This window comes from Lissotriton helveticus, chromosome 8 (genome assembly GCF_964261635.1).
Source record: "Lissotriton helveticus chromosome 8, aLisHel1.1, whole genome shotgun sequence".
Classification (NCBI taxonomy): Eukaryota; Metazoa; Chordata; class Amphibia; order Caudata; family Salamandridae; genus Lissotriton; species Lissotriton helveticus.
Genome location: NC_136069.1, coordinates 1,524,000,533 through 1,524,027,449, shown reverse-complemented (window position 1 = coordinate 1,524,027,449; position 26,917 = coordinate 1,524,000,533). Strand labels below are relative to the sequence as shown.

General features: G+C 45.5%; 1 protein-coding gene across 1 annotated transcript in view; it reads right to left on the bottom strand.

Annotated features, from left to right (window-relative positions):
- Positions 1-26,917, bottom strand: part of RSF1 (remodeling and spacing factor 1) — a 713,574-nt gene that overhangs the window by 610,624 nt on the left and 76,033 nt on the right. The window contains exon 3 of the mRNA XM_078658500.1: positions 5,651-5,743. Within this exon, the coding sequence (XP_078514626.1) occupies positions 5,651-5,743 (93 nt within the window). The remainder of the gene's footprint in view (positions 1-5,650; positions 5,744-26,917) is intronic.

Here is a 26,917-nt window from a genome sequence, read left to right as displayed (position 1 = left end):
TGCCTGACCAGTTCATCCACATTGCATTCCCCTCCGACCGTGGGTGTGGAAACCTGGCGGCGAAGGTTGGGCATTTTGCGTTTTCGTGGGTAGCAAACAGATCTATTTGTGGGTGCCCCCACCATTGGAAAAATGGTTGGAGAACCTGTGGGTGCAACTCCCATTCGTGAATCTGTTGTGACTGACGACTCAACAGATCTGCTATCTGATTGTGTATTCCTGGAAGGTGTTCTACAGTCAGGTGTATGTTTTGAGGGATGGCCCATCTCCAAATGTTCTGTGCAAGCTGGGACAGTTGCAGAGAGTGTGTCCCCCCTGTTTTTGTATATAATACATAGCTGTCATATTGTCCGTCCGGATTAGAACAGCTTTGTTTTGTACTTGTACTTGAAAAGTCTTGAGTGCTAGGAAAATCGCTAGCAGCTCTAAATGATTGATGTGGAACAGTTTTTGTTGGCTGTTCCATTGGCCTTGAGTGGTATAGTGCAGGAGATGGGCTCCCCATCCTGTGAGGGATGCATCTGTTGTGAGCACTATTTGTGGAACAGGGTCTAGGAACGGCCGTCCCTTTGTCAAGTTTTTGGTGTTCCACCATTGCAGAGAGCGATATGTACGGCTGTCCACCAACACCAGGTCTGTGAGCTGACCTTGAGCCTGATTCCACTGTTGTGCTAGACATTCTTGTAGTGGGCGCATTTGCAGTCTTGCGTGAGGAACTATGAAGATGCAAGACGCCATCATGCCTATTAGTTTCATTAACACTCTGGCTTGAAGAGAGTGCTGGCATTGAAAAAGGGAGACTAGGCTCTGAATGCTTTGAATCCTGGCTTGACTGGGATACGCTAGAGCTGCCGATGTGTCTATGGTAGCTCCTAGATATTGGTGAACGCGCGAAGGCTCTAGGTGCGACTTGGTGTAGTTTATCGTAAACCCTAAGTCGTGTAATGTTTGTATTGTTTGTTTTGTGTGTTGTACACACTGGTTGAACGATCTTGCTTTTATGAGCCAGTCGTCGAGGTAAGGGAAGACATGCATTTGTTGTCTTCTGAGATGTGCTGCTACTACTACTGAAAAGCACTTTGTAAACACTTGTGGTGCTGTTGTGACCCCGAATGGAAGGACTTTGAACTGATAGTGTTGTCCTTGTATGACAAACCTTAGATACTTCCTGTGCGCAGAATGTATAGGAACATGAAAATAGGCGTCCTTTAGGTCTAGTGTTGTAAGAAAGTCTCCCTGTTCTAGTAATGGGAGTACTTGTTGTAAAGTGATCATGTGAAATTGATCCGACTGATAGTAGTGATTTAGGGGCCGGAGGTCGAGAATCGGTCTTAATGTCCCGTCCTTTTTGGGTATTAGGAAATACAGGGAGTAGAGTACTGTTCCTTGTTCCTGTAAGGGGACCACTTGAATAGCATCTTTTTGTAGAAGTGCTAGAACTTCCTGTTGAACCAGGGTTATGTGTTCTGTGGACATTGGACGCTGCCTGGGCGGTATGTTTGGGGGGGTTGCTGTGAGTACTAGGCAGTAACCATGTTGGATAATTTGTCTTACCCACCTGTCTGTTGTGATGGAATTCCAGACAGGTAGGAACTGCGATAGTCTGCCCCCCACAGGAGTGGAATGCTGTAGGGGAGGCAGAGAGAAGTCACTGTTTGGGAGTGGAAGAGGAGCAGTTGTTGTTAAAACCTCTACCTCTTCCCTTATTGTTGTGGCCTCTGTACCCTCCTCTAAAGTAGCCTTTATTAGAGGGGGTTTGTGTATGTGTTTTAACAGATGATGTGTTATCTGCGCCGGTCTGCTTGGAGCCTCCTCTATAAGAGGAGCGACGAAAAGAACTTCTAGTCTGGGTGGATTGTAATGCACCCATAGACTTAGCAGTGTCTGTGTCCTTTTTCATCTTCTCTAGAGTGTTATCTACTTCTGGCCCGAACAACTGGTTCTGATTGAAGGGCTGGTTCAGGATGGTAGTTTGTACTTCTGGTTTGAAACCTGAAATGTGTAACCATGCATGACGTCTGAGGATAACACTAGTGTTAACTTACTTATTTATTTATTTATTTATTTGAAAGTTTTATAGAGCGCGAACAAGACCCTTGTGGGTATCAGAACGCTTTACAATAAGCGTACAAAGGCAAGATGTAAAAGGAAATAAAAGGACCGTAAGAATAACATCAAAATCTTTAAAAAAAGAAGCGTGCAAGGAGTAAAACAAGGCGATAGAGCATGGTGGTAGAGATGTGGATGCTGTGTCAGCTACATCTAGTGCGCATTTAATTGAGGCATTAGATATTAATTTGCCTTCTTGTGAAAGCTCTGCTGCCTGATCTTTGTATTGATCTGGTAGATGTTCCATTAATTTTTCTAGTTGGTCGTAGTGAACCCTGTTGTAGCGTGAGAGTAAGGCTTGTGTGTTTGCTATGCGCCATGTGTTTGGTGCTTGTGCAGCAATCCGTTTCCCTGACGCATCAATAATCTTTGATTCTTTATCAGGCGGGGGGGGTGTCACCAGAAGTCTGGGAATTGGCTCTTTTACGTGCATTTGACACTACCAAAGAGTCTAATGGCAGATGTCCCTTAATGTAGACTGGATCAGCTGGTGCTGGTCTATACTTTTTCTCTATTCTGGGATTTAGTACCCTACACCTTACTGGATCTTTAAAAATCTCTGGAGCATGTTTATTGACCCCTTTGTGACTGCTCAAAAGTGTCTAATAAGAAATCCTCCTGAATGGCATCAGAGTGCATTGGAACTCCGTGGTAAAGTGCAGCTCTGTTTAATAGATGATTGAACCCAATACTATCCTGTGGAGGGGAAGGTTTTGTTGGGTAGTACTGAGGATCAGGGATGTCCGGTGCATTATTTGGAGGGAAATTATATGCATCATCCTCTTTGGGATATTCTGGGTTGACATCTTCATCCTCATCCTCATCTAAAGGGTATGTATGTGGCTCTGGTACATCATCCCCCCCACCTAAGTCATACTCTTCGTCAGTGTGGTGTGATGATGCAGGAGATTGAGCAGGAGAAGTTATAGGCTCAATATATGGAGTGATAGGAGAGGAAGAAGGTGAAGGAGAGGGAGGGTGCATTGGAGAAGTTGCACAATCCTTTTTGGCAGGAACCACAGTTGGAAGTGGTGTGTCTGCTGGTCTTTTCTTATGCGGAATTGCTTCCACATGTCCAGTTTTTGGATTAATATAGACTTTTTTCTGTTTAGGATCTGGTCTAAAGAGATCTTACTCTTCTATAATCTTCCTCGGCGTCGATTTCTTCGGTGCCGATAGTGGTTATGTAGTGTGTTTTGCTTAGGAGGAGCGATTGAGTCCTGTAGCAATTTCTTCGGTGCCCAAGGTGGTTTAGGCTTGTCTGTATCAGGCCTTGGAGTCTTTGGTACCGCTATTGAAGATTTTGCCGTGGAGACAGGTTTTGCTGGGCCTGCAGCGCCGGAATCTAGCTTCCCTTTTTTATTTTTGGAACCGGATGGTTTCGGAGTCGAAGCTTTCGGGTCCGTTACGGTTCTTGGGTTCGGCACTGATGCCTGTTTAGGTTTGGGTGCCGAAGAGTCTTTGGGCGCCGAAGGGCGTGTTAGCTTCGGTGCCGAAGAGTACTTCGGTGTCGAAGGATGTTTCGGTGCCAATGGAGGAGGTGGAATTGGCACACGTGGTTTTTTCGGTGCATAGGCACCGGAAGGCGTAGTCTTTTTCCTTGGAGCCGAGCCCGAAGGCGGGGCGTCGGAGGGTAAATTTCGGTCTCGACTGGGCCCCATGGGCGGAGTGCTGACCGATGCCTTTGGTTTGGGCAATGTCTGTTGTGCAGGGGCAAAGGTACTCACGGGTTGTCGAGATGGAATCGAATCGTCCGAGTCCTCTGCTCCTGATATGATCTGGAGATCAGGCAAGTCTTCCTCGGCGACGAGTGGAGCCTCGTCCTCGGAGATATCTTTGAGTGGGTTCTCGTCCACGGAGACGTCTTCTTCAACGATCTCCTCCTCAAAGATGGCCTCCGGTGCTGGCGCTGATCTCCTCATCTCGTGTCAACGGGACCTCCGATCCCGAATGGTCTTTTTCGATCGGAAGGAGGCACAGGCTGTGCAGGTCGACTCGTCGTGTTCCGGCGATAGACAGAGGTTGCAAACCTTGTGATGGTCGCTATGAGGGAATTTTGCTCGACATACCGGGCATCTCTTGAATGGAGTTCTGTCCATGAGGCGTAGGCCGTACGCCGCCGATAGGCCCAACGGCCCGCGTCGACGCACCGGGATGTAGCTGGTGATGTCGAAAAGTTTACTCGATGTCGAAAGTTGTTTGTCTAAAGTTTCACGCTTTGAAAATGCCGAAAAGAGTCTTTTCTAGCCGGAGCGGAAAACTTTCATCCGAACCCAGTGGCGGAAAAAAACAATCTGAGGATGGAGTCGATGACCATGCGCAGTATTGTCCAAGGGAGGAGTCACCTATCTCGTGACTACAAAGACTTCTTCCAAGAAGACAACAACCTGCAATCATCCGAGCCCAACACCAGGTGGCGATCTATTGCTAAGTGTACAATCTGCAGCTCATATGCCTCGAACAGATAGTACTCCCTAAAAAATTAACAGTGCTCCTCAATAAGAAACACTAAATAAGTATTTTGAGATCCAGTTCAAGTAGGTCTCTGTTGAACAACTGTAAGAGCAGTAGAATGAAAATCACAAAGGTGGGAAAGACAAGAGACGGCCTTGTGACCATGATGCCATAAGTGGGTGCTGGAAGAACCAATGAAAATGTTCTTTAGGTTTGGAATCTAACATAGAAAGCATACACGTCTTCATCGGTTATACATTTCAGGACTGTCCCAATTTGTGGAGAAAGGGGCTTATGGGGGGAGGGTGGCAATAAAGAAAACATAACTGGGGTTTCTAAACAAGAAAAAACAACAAGAGTTATTTATAAAAAAAAAAAATAGCACAGCCATTCATTGACAGCTGTTCATAGTTGGAAAGGAGTGTGGCGCTGACGAATGAAGGAAGACAAAGTCAATTTAAGCATCAGTGTGACAGAGATGATGAGAGGCGTGCGTCAATAACATCATCAGGGGATGAGGTGTAGTGAGTTGAGTAAAGGGCAGAGGACAGGACCTTGTGGTAACGGGCAAATATCAAGGAACAGTCCCAACTTTCAGAATGTTTTTTCAGAAGTGGTATTACCACAGGAGGCCAAAAGCACTGAGCGAAGAAACAGGTGGTCAGAGATAGGTTGAACAAGAGAGAGGGAAAGAGGTGAGGACTCATGAAAGACTTTCCAGATTTAGTGGCAGAAAAGTCAGTCTATCTGCTAATCATCTAAGAGGTGATTCTTATCAGAAAGTTCTTGTCATATTCCGATTTGTAAATAAACTGCTAAACCACAACTATTTTCTGGTTCCTTTACCAACTGCAATGGTGGTTTTATCGCTTGCATCTATTCCCCAGAGATGCCTACATCTTCTTAAATCAGGAGATCACCCAGTAGAGGAAACACCATAAGGAATGCTTGCTTTGAGTGACTCACTACTGTTGAGGAAGCACTACAACTGCTTTTATAACACTTGTGCTGTGCACTCCAACCTCATAGGCAGATTAATGGTTTGTGTTTTCCTACATACTGTTAAAACATATTTAGGATACGTTACCCTCAACATTCCTAATTTGCATTCCACCGTCATTTCCTGGTATCCTTTCTTCTCCATTTCCCATGCCCAGGTAGTGTTGAAATCCTGACAAAGCTGTCAAAGAAAAATAATGTTAAACCAGGCAGCCTTAAACTAATAAACACCATAAACTTTTTCTTCTAAGTGAAAACTCTCAGGAGCAAGCAAGATACTGCCCATGGACACCAAACATGTTTAACATTTTGTTTTTTATACATAACTGTATTGACAATTTAGTCAAACATAAGCAATGTAGCATTAGTGTTGGTGCTCACCAAGAACTAGTGAAACCCCCACATAAATAAAAATACAAACCTATCCTCGATCCCTTAACAGTACTGTAGCATACTGCTATTGTAAGATACGGGAGCAGCAAGGTCATACTCTTAAACTGTAACTGCAACAAATGATGGATGGAATGCTGAATGATACAAACATTCTCACCCAAGTCAAGTGATCTGGGTTAAATCCATTGTTCTTTTGCCCACTACGCCACCCCAGTTTGGACGCAGCCATATGCAAATAAGTCTTGACCCTGTGCCTCATGGGAACAGCCCAGCCCGAACTGCCAAGCCAGGTCCTCCCTGGACCGGAAACCAGCATCCTGGGACCAGTTTTGGGGTATGGATTTAATCCAGATCTCTTGACTGGGGGGTGAATGTTTTGATATGTTCTGCATTCCGTCCATCAATTGTGTTCTTTTGCTTTCTCGCCCTAAGTGCGCCGGGTATGCTCAGACATGGGTCCCGGGCTCCCTGTACCACTGGATTCAAGCTATCCTGGATGATGAGGGGTGAAACCCTGAAATCGGCCCTAGGATGATTGTTTCTGGTCCAGGGAGGACCTGGCTTGGCAGTTCAGGCTGGACTGTTCCCATGAGGCACAGGGTCAAGACTGATTTGCATATGGCCGGTGTCTAAACTGGGGTGGCATGGTGAGCAAAAGAATAATTGATTTAACCCAGATCTCTTGACTGGGGGGTGAAGGTTTTGATTTGTTCTGCAGTCCGTCCATCAATTGCTGAAAGGTCCGAACAATCGAACTCCTAAACCCAACTAGTTTTTGTGAGAAATCACTCAGTCCTCTTTGGGAATTTAGCTAAAACAGCAAGCCCCTTTATCAGAGAATTGTTTAGAGTACATATGCAACAATTAGCCAAAACAACACAGCTTGGGAAATCTAGAACGTGAATGGTTCAAACCATGTTAGCTTAGAGGATACACAGTCAAAAAGTCAAATACCACAAAGGAAATCTGACGTAGGGATCAAAAGATATACCAACAATACATTATAATCCTGACTGCTAAAAGTTAATTGTAGAAAAGAAAGAAGTGAATGATATGGATCTCTAAAAAAGTTCTACAATGGGCACCAGTGAATTCGTTTTTGGCACTGAAAGGAACCAATGTACAAAATGAACTGGAAAAAGAAAATATATGATGCAAAGTATCTTCTTAAAATTGTCCAAATCTTCCTCAGGCACTACTACAGAGAAACCAGCTGCACATTGCTCCCCACAACTCCATTTCAGATCCATAGCTAAAAGTGCTCTTGATCCAAATGGTCCTCAGGATCTCTCAACTGAAACATCAGCTTCCTTTGTCAGGCACCTGGAAAAGGTTTAAAATGAATGATAAAGTACAGGTTTAAGCCTGTGCTTCCTATGTTTTCAGGACATCCTACAATCACCAGCCACACAAGAAAGTTCAAAAGGGACGAACAAGTAGTACTAACAGAAGCAGTCCCTTCTATGTTATTTGAAATGAGCAAGAGACTAGCTCCCCTTGGATGTGAAACAACTTTTCAGTGCCAGAGATTCAAGACAGAGCTGGTGACCAACCTCTTTCAAACTTCTGTCAAGTACAACGGAATTCAAGAATGCAACAACAGCAGTTCTTCAGTCTTCGCTTTCATTCAGCTATCGTCTGACCGTCAAATGAGCAAGACAATTCAATGGATTGAAACAGTCTGTGATGGGCGCTAATTCCCTAAGGAAATCAAACTAAAATCCCCGGACCTTTTCTTTCCATCTTTTAAAGAAAAGTAGCTCAGTTCCTTTCAAGGGGTATTTTTTCAGGCAAACTGTACTGAAAGTCTCTTAACAAATTATGCTCAAATGGTACAATCTTTACTCCATCTTCTCAGCTCTGTCTCGCTCAAAATCCCTTCCAATGCTGTCCTCATTAATCCCACCAAAGATCAAAATAGATTTCCAACCACAATACACATACAGTTTTTGGGTAGAACAGTTTGAAGAAGGTGCTCCTCCAGATCAAGGTATGTTATTATGTATTTGTTAAGCATACTATCAGCTATTCTTGGTGGCAGGAAAACAGTTGTATTTGTGACCCACCAAAACAAGACCACCAAAATTAGCAACCAAAAACAGCAATGTTGTATGCACCTTTTCCTTCATTTTCACAGACCTCCATTGGTTGACTAATTAGCAACACGCCACAGGAGATTAAAGACACAGAATTGGCATTTGACTTCCAGCCTCTGTGGAACCCGATATACATTGGGAGAATAATTACCCCATATGTTCAACGCCCTTTCCAGTAAGTCTCCTTACTAAAATACACAATATTTCTCTAGGACAATTAGTGTCATTATATGTAACATGCAGACTATATATCTCATTACAGATATTGAGGAGCGGCTTGCTGCTCATCGGAACGGTCATTGAGAGCCTATTCTGAAGTAGGTACCTAGTTAGGTTACCCACTGTCTGATTCACCACAATGTACTACACGCACTGAATCCAAATTATTATTTCAGGTGCTCTACACACCATCTTGTCCTGACGAAGACCCCACAAAGAGGAAATAACAACCCTTCCATATTCGGGGTCGAAACGTAGACTACCTCATACCCTCAAACCGTAGGAAGAGAAGAAATCAATTTGTTTTGACCTATGTGTTATGATTATAGGGAACTATGGACCAAAATTAGGCTGTAACGGTTCTATTGTATATAAATGCAATTGTGCCTATGTCACACCACCTTTACTCAGTCCCTCACTTACCCAATCATCCCCATTTCCCTCATAACCTCTTTTTCTCTATTTTCACCGAGAGCACTGTAAATATTATATGCAATTGAAGTATAGCCAAAGTAGTTTCATGGATAAACATTAATGCTTTGATTAACAAGAGCATTTAAGGAATGTTATATTTGAAAATAAATGTGTGTTCCGAATTAGTTACATGGATTAACATGAATGTTTTGATTTACAAGAGCACTCAAAGAATTCCTTTCCTAAACTAAATCTGTATCTCTGATGAATATAATCGGAATTGTTTTTGTGGTGAATTGTTGATGTTAAATATAAAGTTATAGGGACTACCTTGACCCTTTTCCTGAACGTACTGCTATTATGACTCAGGTCGGGTAGTTTTTGGGTTCACCCCGTTAAAACTTAACACATATACCGTGAGAGAGTCTTACAACTCTTGAGTGGATTGTAAAAGGGCCTGTAAAGTTTTCAGGCAGAAGACCTCTGAACACCATGATAGAGAGTTTTTTCAAGATGCTGAACTGAATGAGAGCTGTTATAACATGATTATACCCGCAGCACTCTAAACGTTTAAGTTCCAAATATATGACCTTGATAAGTTAGTATCGAAAGGACAACAGTCCAGTATATCACTTGAAAACAGCAGCGATGTGTTCATACAAATATTACTTTCATTTAATTTGTACAAGTATTTTGAAAACCAATTGTATGACAATTTCTGTCAGGGCTGTAAGTACCCCAATTCTAAAACAGGTACAAATAGAAAGACATTCCTACAATTATAGTGACACAAAACAGTCCTTATAAGCATGCACGAGAACAGCCAACATGTGTTTCGTAACATCCATTGACTTACTCAAGGCTCACAAAGTAAATTCAGTAGTCGCGTTATTAACCAACCCTTTTTTATCATAGACTGTACAAGATGCGTATATAACTTCGGAATCGAAATATGTTCTAAAAGTTCAGAATTTGCTGATAAAAATTTGCTTGTTGAGCAAGGAGAATCCAAATTGTCGGCTCAAAGACAGCTACTGGTGAGCTTATTGTAAGCCCATTGTACGTTGAGTAAAGGTATACGGTTTCAAAGGGTGTTTTTGTTGGACCCAGCCTCATGGCGTGGTCCTACCCCTCCCGCAGGGCGGGCCCAGGACGACATCGGCCCTCCACCCAGCATCCGGCAGCCCTTTTGCCCGACACTGCACGCCCCAATATTGCTGGTCCGGCCCCCCATTCCGGACCCCCACTACCGACCTGGCTCCATCGTGGGCCCCTCACGACCTAAGCACGAGGCCGCGCCCGACTCCATCTTGGGCCCACCACGTCACGACCACGTGGCCTCGGCCCCGGCCCAGGCCCCAGCGAAGCCCAGACATCGAGGCACCAAGATCCACCCAGGTGGTCGAGTGGCCACTCGACAGATCCCGGAGAAAAGGGTGTTTCGATGGCCCTCCAGCCGTCCCCGGACGCCTGGTTTCGATCGCCTCCGGCCTCCCTGGGCGCTGGCTCCACCCCCCTGCTGGGTGTCTGGACACCATCATCCCGGCCCCTCTAACCCCCAGGCGCGAGGGTCATGACATCAAAGGACTCCAGTCCTATATCTGGGCCAGCCCTGGATTAGGACGTCAGTTGTATCCTGGACTGGAAGCCCTGCTGACGCTGTCACGGCCGACACCAGAAGAACTCCTTGCCTGTAACCTGAAGAGACCCTGAGAGCCTGCTGGCGCTGCCGCGGCCCACCTTTGCTGCACCACTTGAGAGCCTGCTGGCGCTGCCGTGGCCGAACCACCTGAGAGCCTGCTGGCGCTGCCGCGGCTGAACTATCTTGAGAGCCTGCTGGCGCTGCCGCGGCTCAACCACCTGAGAGCCTGCTGGTGCTGCCGCGGCTGAACCATCTTGAGAGCCTGCTGGCGCTGCCGCGGCTGAACCATCTTGAGAGCCTGCTGCCGCTGCCGCGGCTGAACCATCTTGAGGGCCTGCTGGCGCTGCCGCGGCCTCCTCGCTGTTAAGACCACCTGTCGAGTCCTGCTGGCGCTGCCGCGGCTCGACCTCTCGGAACCCCCGGCTCGAGGATTGAGAGCTGTGCGCAGGGTATCCCTTCCTGTATCCATACCGAGACTGTCCCGCTACCCTGTCCCTTTTACGAGACTCTACAGATCCCTCGATCTGCCTGTATATACCGCTGAGACCCAGCAACCTTTATTCTTGATAAAGCCTAAGAACTTAACCTCTTGTGTGGTGTCCGTTTGTAGTGTTGTGGTTACCCTGCTGTACGATCCTAGGAGAGGACCCTCACCCAGGAGGCCTCTCGATAACGCTCGGCTACTTCTCGACGGAGGGGTGGACCTAGGGGTGGTCAGTCAGACATCTTCTGCCTCCCCCGGGGTCGCCTTTCTAACAGTTTTGTTTCCAATTGTATTTTCGGTCTACCCGATTCCGTTTCAAGGGTGTCGTAGTCCCAAAGTTGTTACCAATGTGCCCATTTCGAATAAGAAGGATACTGTGTTCCCTTCAAAGTATAACCGCAAAATTTCACCAGTATATCGATGCCGATCAGGGCTATGAAACGCCCCTCACATGCAAACAAGCCGTTCGCAGTCGTGGGCTCCAATTTCAAGTGCAAATCATTGAACTTGGAGCCCATGTCTGCGGATTCATTTCTTTCTCCAAAATTATACAGCTTCAAATCATGTTGTCAGCTTTGCTAATTCATGTAAAAATCAAAGGTTAATGCAGTATATTAGAAAAACAGTCTTACTGTAGAGGAAGCAACTCCCCTAAAGCAAAATTCAAGATGTCAGTATATTGAGACAAGAATACAGAAACAGAATTTATTGAATTAAGGAAAGTGAGTTGATTTAAAAATCTGGTACAATTGGGCTTTAGTCAACAGTTTCCAATTCCTGACCGATTTCAACTTTCAACGTTTCGTTGAGGGTGGGTTATAGAATGCAAGTATCCTAAAATGTATTTAATAATGAGCTGACCAGAAGAGTGGAACTGGAGTGCCTTGGTCAGTACACATGCCAGAGAGAAAGACAGGGTCAAGTAAATGCCCCAAACAGTGGGTTGGAAGAGATTTATACACAGAAAGTTCCAATTTGGAAATAAAAATCTGGAATGTTTTGGTGAATTCAGAGGAAAAGCCTGAAGTTAAAGTTGCCTAAAAGAAATCATTACTTACCTCTAACAATCAGTTTCAAACTAGTAATGCTATAGATCCACATGCTTTGTATGATCGTGAAATCTAGTGTTGGGCCTGGATGCTGCAAGTTGTTTCTGCTCTTAGCAGAGCTCATCCTCTAATGTTCAGGCAGCCAAGATCTCTCTATAGGGTTGTGTCTCTACAGAGCTATAATAATTATTTTAGCTGGGAAGCTACATTTCCTATGGGTGGCACCTCCTCCGTGGGTAGTTGTTTCACAATACAATTGGTATTATTGGGGAATCTGCCCTTTTGGACGCTGTGAACCTCACCTGCACTTCAGTGGAATCCAGTATCTCAAAGTGCTTGGTGGCTTATTGGGAGCATGCCCTGCACTTTGTCCACTCCTGAGTGGTTTAGTTAGGAATGTATTTCTCCTGTTCAGTTAGGACGCTGTGCCTCCTAGTGAGTTGCACCACTGCCTCTCCCAGATCACATTACAACTGTTGGATTTGGCAACGGTCTTTTACTAGATTGCATCGTTCTGCTCCAGGGTAGACCTCATAAAATCATATTATTCTTGCGGATTTGGAAACGTCTTGTAGTCGATGACAGCTTGTGACTTCCAGGTGCACCACGTAAACTAGGAAGAAGTTTTGTCCAGTGGGATGCAACCCCAGGGCATAAACGCAATTTGAAAGTCCCAATTGACATATATTACAATTGTTTAAGGTTGGAAACTGCATTTTGCACCAAGTTACTCCACTGCTCCTCAATGGACCTCAGAAAGGACTGGAAAATCTCATGCAGGGCATCCACTGCTTTCCACATTGACCAGACTCTTCCAGCCCAGCACAAACATTTTGATAACTTCTTACCCACTTGTTGAAGATAGGACAAGTATAGTATGTATAGGCAGATGTGACTATCCCTCCTACAACTCCACTTCTCTTCATGATTACGCACATATACATGCTATTCACAACACTATTGGGTCACACCTCTGATCCTCATACACAACACCAATGTTCCAGACATAGGCTACTCTAACAGAGCAGCACAAGCAAGAGCTTTAGAGCATCATCTTTGGGATGAGGCTGTGTAGAAATGGTACAATTGAATACTTTAAAGGTCATACAGTTAGATGTGTATGGTTGGGAGGAGCATGGGGAGCACACAGCTAAAAGATTTTGTACAAGCATCATGTTTATCAAGTAAGTACATAATCAATTTGATATTGGGTTTACAGTGCATCTTCCTCACCCCTGCCTTCACACCTGCTAAGGCTAAGGTATATTTATGTTCTCCAGCTACATCTCCCCTATTTATGTGTTAGTGGGCGATTCCTGGCTCTAAATATTGGTTCCTCCACCATAATGCACCAATACATACTGCAAAACCGTTCAACTGTTGTGAATGCTTTCTCTCCTTTGAAGAGTTTTCCTACGTAATACGCTACTATGATGTAACGAAGATCCAATAATGCTTTGCTGTTCTTTGCCAGTTCAAGATCCTCTATGAGATCGATAAGGATTGTTTTGGGTCAGAATTCAATTGCCACCCCTCAACAATATATAATGTGTCAATAACTTCATACCAAACATTTGGATTACTCTACCGCCGCACACTGAAAGCAAGACAGTACTTTCAACAGTTAAAGAACAGTTATGCTTCACCATACACAGTCTTCACCTTGTACAGTAGGTGCAGTAGAGAGAACAGATTTGTATCTAGTTTTGACTAGTTGACATTGCCACCTTCTCCGTTTCAGGTCACACTTCACTTGCCAGAGCCCGAAAAACTAACTTTGCTTCTAGAACACTGTACCAAACTCAGTTTCCTTGTCTGAAATGCATCACGATTACGGGGTAATGCCACCAATGAAAGCATATCAATGTATTCTTTGATAATTGATACAATGTAGGCTTGCTGCAGTTCGACTTGTTTGTCATTGACCAGGGGTGCCGCATTGCTTCTGCAAATTTTTCTCCCAAGGGATAGTCCTGCTTCTGGCAGAGTGTGTTTTACAGGACGGCTGTGTAACATCAATAGCATTTCTTGGGCAATGTAGTGTCATTAACTAGGTAAGATCTAATCATACCAGTTGTTGCTGAAACTTTTTTCATACTGCCTCTTCTAATCAGATAGTGATAATTATAGGACTTCCATTGTTTTAGGAAGTTTTCATTGATTTTCAGATAAAAAGCGCAACTCTAGATATAGCATCAGGTTAGAGAATCATGTATAAGAAAACACGCAATCACAGCCCATGTGCCCAGCAGTCCAAATTTGGAAACCTCCCTCAGTGTACATACAGTAAGTGCCTGCAGAGACAGCATGCCACTGCAACATAACAGAAATAAACATTTCTCCACAGGCAGCATACGTCATGGGCCTCTTGCATACAGCAGTTATAATTACATCTCTCCACATGGTCCAAATCTTTTCCGTCTTTCAGGCAGCCTCTGCCATTATAAAGTCCTTCTTAATGCCCATTACCTAATCCATGTCACACCACCAATCCTCGAGGCTTGGCATTTGTTGTTTACCCCTACGTTTACAATAAACATCCTTCCAAATATCAGTTTCATATTACCCAACGCCTTCTTATATTTACATTCCCCGCTGTCCCCCCACATATGGCTGGGCATGGGCTAAGCTAAAATTGTAAACCAACTGCTATCACAAGTCGCTGGGGACTCCTCATCTCCTAGTAACCCCCTACCTGCCCCAGAAAATACATAGGGTTGAACACTCCAATAATATGTGATAAAAATGTACCTTGATGCAACTTACGCCCTACTCTAGTCAGGTCAGAATTAAGAGCCATTCAAAATAATTTGTATCTAGGATGAAACATCCTTGAGCTGAATTAAATGTATAAAGGACATGACTGCCATTTCGCTAGGATGAGTCAATTTATCCTCCCCATTCCTTTCATCCTTTTCATCAAGGGGTTCATATCCTTTACCTAAGATTCTTTCAATTTACCTAATACGCCTTTCATATTATAAAAGAAAGTCCTATGGATACTGAACGCCGCCTTTCTGTCAGTTCTCCCATAACTCTAGCTTCCAATGGGGTGTGGTACCAAAGTCACAGTTAACCTACGACTTTAGAAATGCAGATCAGTACTCAGTTTTCCTGCCATGCTTACCTTACACATCTCTCCTACAGGATTATTCACCCATAGCCACACCACAATGATGCCTATCAGCACCCCATGACTCACATCTCACATCTCACAACACTGAACAGAACCCCACAGGAACTATAAGAGTATGTTATGTTAATGACATTTATACAGTGCGACTGTTACCCGGTGGTGTCATGGCGCTAGTTAAAACTCCTGTGCCTGAAAAGTGAAAGAAGTTTATTGGGCGAAAAGCCAGGTCTTAAGGCTTTTCCCGAAGGCCAATAGGTTAGTAATGCACCTTAGATGAAATGGCAGGTTGTTCCAGGCTTTAGCCGCATTGTGGGTGAAACTCCTGCCACCCCACCAAACTCTTTTTATGCGTGGTACTGCGACCCATCTGGCCTCTGATGAACAAAGTGGTCTATTCGGCATATACCATTGGAAACGCGGTTTCAAATAGTCAGGTCCTGCACCATGCAGTGCCTTAAAAACTAGGCAACGGGCCTTAAAGCGAACTCGATTCCTCACTGATAGCCAGTGCAATTTATTTATTTCCTTGGTAATGGGTGCAAACCGAGGTGATCCAGAGATCAGTCTGGCTGCTGCATTCTGCAGTGTCTGGAATTTATTCAAAAGCCCTTGTTGAGCATTAAGGTACAAACTATTGCAGTGGTCCAGCCTCAACAGTACGAGAGTCGCAACTACTGTTTGCCGGCTATTTGGGAGCAGGAACAGCAGTATTTTCCTAATTGTTTTTATCACAAAAAAAGGTTTTGGAGGTCAATGAGGTGACCTGTTGAATAAACGTGAAGTCCTCGTCCATTATCACTCCAAAGTTTTCCACCTTATTGGTGGGTGAGGGAAGGGACCCCATCGAAGGTGGCCACAAATTTGGGGTCCAGAAGTTAGTGTTGTTACCAAACAGCATAACTTCGGTTTTACCAGAGTTAAGTTTTAGGCAGTTGTCTGCCATCCACTTCCCCACTGATACCATATGCTCTTGAAATCGGTTGTCTAACCCTGCCTCCTTTTCGGGTAGCAGGAACACCACAATTTGGGTGTCATCTGCATAAGATGTCAGGCCAAATCCAAATGCCCGAACAATAGGTGCCAGAGAGGAAACAAACATTAAAAAGTGTGGAGCTAAGAGAAGAGCCCTGTGGAACCCCACAGGGCAGAGTGAAAGGATTAGACTGGTAATCTCCGAATGTCACAATTTGTCTCCTGTCTGAAAGGAAGGATCTTAAAAGGTCCAAGGCTTTCCCCCCGACCCCGCATGCCTTTAGACGGTCCATCAAAATACCGCGATGGACCGTATCAAGGGCAGCGGACAGATCCAGCAACACCAACGCTGCCCTGCTCCCCCTGTCCACAGCTCCCCTAATCTCGTCGGTAGCCTTGATGAGGGGAGTCTCAGTGCTGTGACCTCCCCTGAAGCCATATTGAGAGGAATCCAGAGCTTGCGTCTCAGCTAGGAAAGCATGGGGTTGTGAATTCATATTTTTTTCTATCAGTTTTGCTGGGAGTGGAAGCCTAGAAATGGCACGAAAATTGTTTGGATCCTTATGGTCCAGACTCGGTTTTTTCAGTAGGGGCGGGATAGAGGCGAATTTCCAGCATGCAAGGAAGTGTCCGTTAGCATGCATGCCGTTAAAGATTAATGATAGCTGCGATGCAATAGGGATCGGAGCTAGTTTGGCCACAGCCACTGGACATGGGTCATGAGGGGGACCCGGAGTTCACAGCCAAAAGAAGCTCGAGTATCTACAAAAGATACTGGTGTAAAGTTTACAAACATAGCAGTGGACATTGTTGTAGATTTTGGTACTTCCATTGTTACAGATGATGCTCCACTACTCCCCCCATTAAGAGCCCTGAAAATGGACTCTACTTTGGCCAGGAAGAACTTGGCAAGATCGTCACAAAGTTCCAAGCTAGGCTGAACGGTGGCCGAGGTTCAAAACCGTTTTGAATAGCTCTTTTGCTGAGTTCTTTGCCAAATCAATGCAGGTTGAAAAATACTTTTGTTTAGCCGCAAAAATAAGTTGTTTGTAATTTCGCAGACTGAGTATTTACTCTGTTTTTTCTATTTCTCCATAGCCCTTTCTCCACTTCCGTTCAAACTTTTTGCATACAAATTTCTGGGTTCTCAAATCCTCTGTGAACCAAGGCACAGAGGCTTGCGAACCTCTAGGGCGGAGAGTCTTAACTGGAGCTAGAGTCTTACAGGCGTGTTCCAGCAATTTTGTGTATACTACAAATGCTTCATCCACTCCCCCTGGCAGTTGCCCTGCCATGGCACTTAGAAGCTCCTGCAGCGCTGTCCCTTCCACTTTATTCCATGGCCTAGTGGTTAAGGGGCCTTTAGGACACTGCCCCCTTCCTGCTCGGTCCCATCACCGTCAGCTCGAAACAGACAGCGACATGGTCTGACCAAGTAATAGGCACCAGTCCCGTAAACTTGAGACCAGGGTAGTTGGAAAAAGTCCTATCCGAGGTATGACCTGCCGCATAGGTAGGCCCAACAACCATCTGCCTCAGGTCAGCACTGTTCATCAGGTCATTTAGAGCCACAGTATCTGGGTCGGTAAGTACCTCTAGGTGGAAATTGAAATCTCCCAAAACCGTACAGGCGTCTGTACATAAGCCTTCTTCCATTACCTTGTCAAAAGAGGCTATAAAAGGGGTTCTATTTCCTGGTGGCCTGTACAGTAAACTGCCTTTAAAAGTATGTTGGTGAGTTACATAGAAATTGAAGCATAATACTTCACAAGCTTCCAAAATGATAGGCTGAAACACTGCTTTAATCAGGCTATGGTAAATCACAGCCAACCCTCCACCTTTCTTATGAGGCCTATCTAATGTATAACATAAAAACCCCGGAGGTGTAGCCTTTACTATGTCTGGCCCAGAATGATTGTGCGTCCAGGTTTCAGTAATAAAGGCAATTTTTATTTCCTCCTCCTCTATTAGCTTTGCGCATTCTAGACTGTGCTTGACCAATGATCTAGAATTAAGCATTATACATTTAAGTCTTTGGTCAGTGCTTTTAACTGGTCTTACCGTCTTAGCAACCCTTGGGGAGATGGGGTGCATTAAAAGTTTAGGGAGGACCTTTCTGCATTTTGAGCAGGCCTCTGGAAGGCGATCTGGGAGAATATCCAGAGAGAGACAAATACAATCCCTGCCCCTACCCTCACTACCTAGCACCAACAATGTTGTTCTATCATAGTGGCGAGATGGGGGCTTAGCTGGCACCAAACTGCCAGGGGTCTTGGCACGGAGCGCGGGCCAAGTGCGGACGAGCGCAGACGGGCTTGCCTTTGGCGCACTGGCAGCGGGCACGCGCCAGCCTCATTTTTAAGTACAGGTCAGGGAAAGCCTAGACCACTGACCTCTGCAAACAGCAATTCTCCTTGGGTAAGAGACTTCCAAGTCAAGTTAAAACAAGTTAATCAAGACAGTGCTTCGTTTAAAAAGCGAAAAGTTAAAAGCAGGTTTCAGTGCAGTAACATTTACATGTGTAAATAGCAGAGTGCAAAAATGCCAATAATTACGAAGATGCCTTTGTAACTCTCCCGGCTCAAGCCTCAGGAGTATGAACCATATAAAGACAGCACTGACTGACCCATCGGAGAAACGTAAGAGTAGAGGTGATCAAGAAGAACAATTTTAAAGATTCAAGAGGAAGAAACTTGAAACAAGGTTTCCCATCGAAAAAAGATGGCAGCTGGCTCCAGTGTTACCAATGGCTGCTTCAGAGTACGTAGATGGCTCTTTCCTCTGCTTCTTATGCTAGTCCTACACACCTTTACAACTGACTGGGTGTGTACTCTGGATGAAGATGGCTCACAGGACCGGCACAATGGGTGCTGAAACTGGTGTTCTTCTAGTGCTGCATCTTTTTTTATTTCCGGATGCTGGCAAGAACTGCTGGACTGCCTTAGGCTGTGCAGCTGTTGAGCACGCTTGCTCTGCTTTTTATTGCAGATGAAGTTTGAGGTTGCCGGGATGGCCATACAGAGGCAGATGCAAGCCAGTGGACACCGCTGGAAGAGAGGTGATGTTGTAGAGCAGGCAGAAAAGCATTTCAGGCCCCAATAAAGGAGGAGCCAAAGAAAACCTTTGCAGAAAGCTTTAAGCTGCGAATCAAATGTGAAGACAGAAGGTCGCAGAGTTTTTGGGAGAACATTCATGACCACATAGCCAGACCTCCTCAGATGGCAGCCTGTGAGAAGAGTGGGAAAAAGGAAACAACAGTATTGCTGGCCCTTCTCAACATTTTTTAGATGGTGCCACAGGTTCCTTGCTATCCAAGGAAGCTATGATCTCTAGTCTACTTGCCCCAACTCTTGAACGAAGAGACGTACACAGTCTCTCCTCAATAAATGGTGAAAGCAATCCAGCACAGTTGGCATTGAGAAATCTCTAGACTTACTCTAATCAGGTCTAGCTACACAAAGGAGGCAGAACACAGTATGAAATAGAATCAAGCGAAAACATCAGAAAACTAAACCAAAGGTACGTTCTCTTCTCACTCAGATATGTCAGCATCAATACACCAGAAACCTACACAGACATTAGCAGACCATTCTATAATCCCGAAGGAAGACTGACGTGCCCCAAGAGAGCAGTTAGAAACACACTATAAGAGGAGGTATTTAGAGTACAGATCATGACCTGGTACCAACTCAACAGATTCAAACATGGGGATTCTCTTAAAGTGTAGCCAGAAATATCAGTTCAGAGGAATCATATTTCTAAAGACAACTCATACATTATTTATAACTCCGGCTCATGCCATGGTGAACAAACAAAAATAGAAACTTGTTAAACATCTAAGGGAACTGAGGGTCACAAAGTTGACAATGGTTTGGTGGTACGTCCAAAAATTAAGCATTTTGAAAAAAAAGTAGCGACTACATAAAGCTAAATGAACAAAGGTTACCATTTTTGGATGATCGAATGCATGAAATGAAATGAAATGAAATGAAATGAAATGAAAAATTGCATTTGTATAGCGCATAACTGCCCTAGGGCCTCGCAGCGCTTGAAGATAAAATGGTTTAGCGCAGGCTCGGGGCAGATCAGCAGGATTTAGCAAACAAATGCGTTTTCAAGGCCTTTCTGAATGAGAGGAGGTTGCTATTTCCTCGGATGGCAAAGGGGAGGGCATTCCAAAGTCTGGTCGCCGAATGGGAAAAAGAGCGGCCACCCCAACGGGCTTTGTTAATTTTAGAGGAGGTGGCCAGCTGCAAGGTACCAGACCGAAGGGGGCGTGCTGGGACATAAGGCGTGACCAAAGGGTGCAGAATCGCTGGGCCTACACGGTGAAAGGATTTGTGCATAATGCACAAAGCTTTAAACTGCACTCTGGCAGCCATTGGGAGCCAGTGGAGGTCTTTCAGAGCCTTCCTCGCCGACTGCCGACGGGAGAGATTGAACAGTAGGCGGGCCGCACTGTTTTGTGTGACCTGAAGCCTCTGCAGTACCGAAGCCGGTGCTCCTAGGTAGAGAGCATTCCCATAATCCAGGCGAGAGAGAATCAGGGCCTGGACCATGGTCCTCCTCGCCTGGAAAGGGAGCAAAGGGAGCACCCGCCGGAGCATCCTCATTAGTCCAAAGCAAGTGGCGGCAGTCTTAGTAGCCTGGACCGAGAAATCAAGGGCGGTGTCAAGCCAGATCCCGAGGCTCTTTATCTGGGACTTGGGGGCAGGAGGAGCGCCAAGACATGGTGGCCAGACGGGTGGAAGAGCAGACGGGGAGGGATTTCCGAGTAGAATGATGTCTGTCTTCTCCCCGTTAAGCTTCAAACAGGAGGCTTGCATCCATCTGGCAACAGCCTCTAGACAGGGGCCTAAGGTGTCGGATGATCCATCTGCGTGGTCTAACGAGACCACAAGCTGCGTGTCATCCGCGTAGGTGACTATACGCACACCAAAGGGATGGACTATCCTGTCCAGAGGTTCCATGTAGGCGTTAAAGAGGGTCGGGCTCAGGGAGGAGCCCTGAGGGACCCCACACCTGAGAGGGTGTTTGGGAGAGACTATCTCACCCTCGAAGACCTGGAAAAAGCGCTCACTCAGAAAGGAGGTAAGCCAGTCTAGAGCCGCGCCCGACACGCCCATGCCCGCCAGTCGGTGTAATAGCGTGGCATGGTTCACCGTGTCGAACGCGGCGCTAAGGTCTAACAGGATAATGGCCACCTTTCCTCCCCGATCCAAAGTCGTTCTTGCTTCCTCTGTAACCGCTAACATAGCGGTTTCTGTGCCATGTTGAGGGCGAAAACCTGTCTGGGAGGCACGCAACAGACAGTTGGACTCCAAATAGTCTGTTAAGATATTGTTGGCGTGCCTCTCCAGCAGTTTACTCAGCCAGGGGAGCAACGAAATGGGGCGATAGTTGGACAAGTTGCTCTGGTCCAGGGAGGGCTTCTTGAGAAGCGCCCTCACCATGGCGCACTTCCAGGGGAGTGGGACCGACCTGGCCACGATGGAGGTGTTTAAGGCTTCCAGGATGACAGGACGAATAACGTCCAGTGCCTTGACAAGGATCCGGGGGGGTGCCGGGTCATTGGGAGACCCGGAAGAAACTTTAGAAATTAATCTATCCAGGCTGCCGGCATCAAGAAGCGGAATTATATCCAGTTTGCAGAGAGCCGGAGAATCAGCTGGCTTAGATGGGATGTCATGTCAGCACAAATGGCACTACTTATTAATAGACTTTTGAAACAGCCTTCTCGCTGATAAGACACCTCGGAGGAGGACTGGTGATCAGAGTTCTGATTTAGAGTCAGAATCAGATTACCTGAAAGACCAAATTAAATTTGTACCTGCACTGTTGACAAAAGGGGGACAGCAAAATCCAGTTATGCTTCCTCTAATATTAAGGGCCGGAAAAGTCTGCAATGGGATACACTTAAGCAAATGACTTAACAACAGTATGTAAGCAGATTGTCTTCAAGCAGCATAGAGAAAAGATGGTTTCAGACGCAGACCTAGCAAATCTATCACGTGGGACTTCTCAAGCCATAATGGCAGTAATTCAGGATTAGATTGCGGCCCACAGGGAAGAAAATGGAAAGGATCCGCTAGCTGTTAAAATGGGCAAATTGAAGTTACAAGTTGTGGTGCAAAAAACAGCAATTAGTGGGTTCTTGAGTGTCCAAATTTGTAGAGGTTGAGGAGCAAAAATGAACATTCAAGAAGACTTGGGTCAAGATAAATAAGGAACCGGCAGAGCAGGAAAGAGATTAGGGAACATTGTTTGGAAGCTAGAAGACATGAATAATTTGTGCATGTTCCAGGTGCAGGAAGAAGAAGACGACAATGACCGATTCATTGTAGTCCAGCTAATCCAGGTTTTAAAGGACTTACTGACTCAAAAAGAGAACATCTCTTCCTGTTTCAGAAGTCTCAAAGTTCACAGGCTAAAAAAACCCTTGTGTCAGTCTGAGTTATGTAGGGAATTTTCAGGTGCACCAGGTGAATTACTACCAAGCATTCCCTATAATACCATTTTTGATGGATGCTATATACCATGCACGAGCTGATTCTATTCTATTGTATTGGGATTTAGAAAGCGCATGGCTACCCAGAGGCATCCCAGCACTAGCAATTAACGCTCATCTGGACATTCTACTCTGCACAGGGGCTAGATTACATTGAGGGAGGTTTTCAAATGCTTCCTAAATGTAAGTTCATAGTCCATCAGACGTAAGCTATTTGGCAGAGAGTTCCATAGCTTGGAAACAAGGTAACAACAAGTCTTGCAGAGCAGCACATGCACACCTACTCTAGGCTCAAACTAAAAAGAACGACCACCACATCTTATTCTGCAAATTTGAGGAACTTTCATGAGTCGCACATTTATTGACCTCAAAATCCTATCTGGAGAGTAGAGCAGCATCAACGCTCGTAGTAGGGATGGGTCTTTCCCATGCCATGCTTTGTGTGCAATGTACAGAGCCTTTAACTTCACCCGTTGCTCAACTGGTAGCCAGTGAAGTGTAGCCAGAGCGCTGTGAGCTGATAGGTATCTCAGAACATTGAGCAAAAGATGAACTGACAGGTTTTGTACAACTTGTAGCCTTTTAGTCATGTATTGCGGGGTCCCCAGGTACAGCGAGTTCTCATAGTTCAGGGGTGAAAATATCATGGCCTGTACAATAAGTCTTCTAGATAGGAGTGGAAGCAGATCTAAAATATTACGAAGCATTGGGAGAAGGCCATAACAACTGACTGAAAGGTTACTCACTTCCATTGAGAGGGATTTATCTAGCCACATCCCCAAACTTTTTAAGGAGTTTTGAGAAAGGGTGCAGTACCTAAGCACTCAGGCCATTTTAGCAAAGAGTGGCTAGTCGGATTGTTGCCTAGCATCATAATCTCTGATTTGTTCCAATTAAGCTTAAGCCAGTAGCTGGCAATCCAGCTAGTTACCTTCTCATACCTGGACCAAGTTGTTGAGAATGTGGCCCATGTAGGAGAGTAGGGTCTGCTTCCTATGGTTACCCCCACTTGTTTCTGCGTTTCACTGGTTTTTCGACTTTAGTCTGGCTGTGGCCCTGCTAATCAGGACCACAGCCTAGCTGTTCTCTGTCTAAATTGATACCATGTACTTTAGGTACATACCTGATTGGTTACTCTTGTGAGTCCCTGTAGCTAGTACCCTAGGTACCCAGGGCTTAGGTACCCCAGAGGCCTACCAGAGGCTGAAGCATGTATTATTACAACCCTGGACAGCCTTCCAAAATGGCACCACAGGTCTGCACTTGCAGCCTGGGTAAGGTGGTGTAAGCACCCCTTACTGAGATATAGTATACCTATATCTATATATAGGCACATATTAACCTATAAGTCACTCCTATGGCAGGCCTTAACAATCCTGAAGGCAGAGTGCTTGGTTTTGTGTGAGAGGGTGCCCTAGCATGAGCTGAGCCCCTCTGCAGCTTTCGGAAATATCTCCTTATAGCTGTGATATAGCCATACCATATACTCTTAAGTGCATTATAATTAAGGCTCCCTGTTTGCCGTTTTTAATGATTTTTACAGATAAATACAGACAGAAAACCATTTATTTTCTTGTCTGTATTTACTTTTAAATGTGGATAAAAACGGAAATTCAGTGCTTTTTGAGTGATTCTAAATACACTTTGCCATGACTGCCAGGCCAATAACTGTGTGGATTGATGGGTAAGGGGGTTAAAAAAGAAAGGAATTTTAGTAAAGAGGCTTAAACAGCAGTAGATATGCACAAGGCTGATACTCAAATGTGCATATTTTCATACAAGTCCATTGATTTATCTTCTGCAGGTGTTCAGATCATTGAAGCTTGCCAGGCATTCAAGTATGACTGCATATATTTATTGGTTAACCCGTTGCGTGCTCGTGACGGAACCGTTCCGTCACGAGCCTCGGGTGGGCTGTGCTGGTGGCGGAACGGTTCCGTCACGGCCCGCTCGCCGCGCCTGCGCGGCGCGAAATCCACGCGTGCGCTGAGCGTTCTAAAGAGCGGGCGGGGCCGTGACGGAACCATTCCGTCACAAGCACAGCTCACCCGAGGGCCGTGGAGGAGCGGTTCCGTCATGAGTACGGGAGCGCCGCGCGGCCCCGCCTCTCCCTTAGCGCTGCGGCGGAATAGCCGCCGCAGCTAAGGGGTTAAATAAATGTGGAAATATACTAGTTTCAGCTTTACTTTTTTCACAAAACCCATAATAAATATGGATAAATACAGATAAAGAGGACCAAAAAATAATATGGCTAAATACAGACGGAAATGATAAAAAAATAAATACCATGAAACCGGGAGCCCTAATTATAATCCTCGCGGTTAATGCTAACTTTGGCTTTATCAAAACATGTTGAGTAAGGTGTCAAACACTTTGAAATACTACCCCCCTCCCACCCCAGGCCAGTTCTGGTGGCGGGTGTAGCATTCCGCCCTTCTTAGAGGGAGAAGACATGTACACACTGGTATACCCGGTTAAAGTTTAAAAGAGCCTAAGTATCACAAAATGGATACTGCTGTCACAGACACAAGTCTGACCTCCTGCTGCTGGATCAAACTCCGGCAGGGGAGGCCTGGACAATAGGTTTCCTGTCCAGGGAGGTGCTGGCACCTCCCAGACAGGTTTTAGTGCATTGGGGTAGGGTGGGCTGCATTCAGTGAATGCTTTTCAGACACTGCCTGGGGCACACAAGGTGCTCCATGCATTTCCCAGTTCAAACCGGTTGCTGGGGCACTCTGCCCAATTCTGGTGCGAAACTGGATGAAGGGGATGTAACCACCCCCACCCCAGGTCCTCCCATAGGTGGGACCTTAGAGTTAGTCCAACCCCTAAACTTGGTATAAATATAGGAACCCAGTCACTAGGACTTTAGATTACCCTGGACGAAACTGAGCTCTCACTCCTCTCCGAAGGAGGAGTCCCTCAGACCTTGCTGGTCTGCACCGAAGCCAATCTTGTCATCTTGCGTGGATTGCTGTTGCCAAGGCTTGTTGGGTCTAATCCGGATTCTGACGCTGCAGCACTCGAAATCCTTTGTGGGACAGCTCAAATCCAGCTCCTGGTCATCGTCGACGCCTCCTGGTCCTCGTGGCTGAAGATTCAAGCTTCACCTCTTTCACCTGAAAACACCCGACATTGGTTGGCATCTACGTATCGCCATCCTGGTCACTGGCTAGTGACCCAGATTCTGTCCCCTCTGCTTTCAGGTTCCTCAGATCTCCGATCCACCTGGACACTTTTCCTCTGGTCGCCAGCAGCACTTCTTCGCAGCTCTCAAATGAAATCGACGACGAAACCCGACACCAAAAGGCATCTATGCTGCCGGCTTCCCTGGGTGAGGTAACACGAGTACTCCGGTGCTTCCGTGGGTCTTGACTCTCGAAGTGTCCTAGTCTTAAATGGGTTCCATCGTAGTTCACCTCTAAGTGTCCATAATCTTTAAAATTGTAACTTGTTCGTTCACCATAGAAAGTCAATGGTGATTCGCGGCTGTGTTTAGACACTGCACGCGTTCCCCGTGGTTCTCCTATGTCCCTACCTTGGGTGGTTCCTGGTTGTCCCAGCGGTTATACAGGCCCTAGGCCTGACTTCTATCCCTCACGTGGTTCTTATACCACTATTTTAGTATATGGTTGGTGAGGCCCCTAGGGCAAAACATATACTGTGCAACTTATCGTATGGTAATTAAGTTCCTTGTATTGTACTTTTACCTCTGACCTCATAAAGAGACCAGAGGGGTTGTGTTTAGAATAAATACATATATTTTTGATATATACCTTGTGTGGTGTACTTTCATTTGGTCATTCATGAGATTATAGACTGGTAAAACAAGCAGCTTTACATTCCTTTATAGACTTAGCCTGAAGGCTGCTCTCAATAGCTACCACTAGGATAGCTTTCTATAAGGTTGACTTTAAACCTACCATCAATAAGGGTTGTTTGGACTGGTGCAAGGTGCCCACTACAATAGTGGACATCATATACCAGGCCAACTTCTCACGGCCCATGCTTGGGTGAGATGGAAAACACGGAGTGTCATCCGCATAGGAGACAATCAACATTCCAAATGCTTGAACAATCTCAGCCAGAGGACGCATATAGTGATTAAAGGGAATAGGCCTGAGCGCTGAGCCCCAAGGCCCTCCACATTTCACAGGGAGGGTGTCATATTCACAGATTTTGTCAAAAACCTGAAAGGTTCTGACCTCTAGAAATGACGTAAGCCATTTTAAAGCATTGTCTTTCATTCAGCATGGTCAAGTCTCTGAATGAGGATTCCGTGGTCTGCTGGGTCAAACGCAGCACTAAGATTAAGGAGTATGATTGCGACTAAATCTCCACGATCCAACAGTATCCTCAACTACCACCAAAATTGCTGTTTCAGTGCTATGCTGGTGTTGAAACCCTGTCTGGTAGGATGCAAGATGACATTAGCTTCCAAG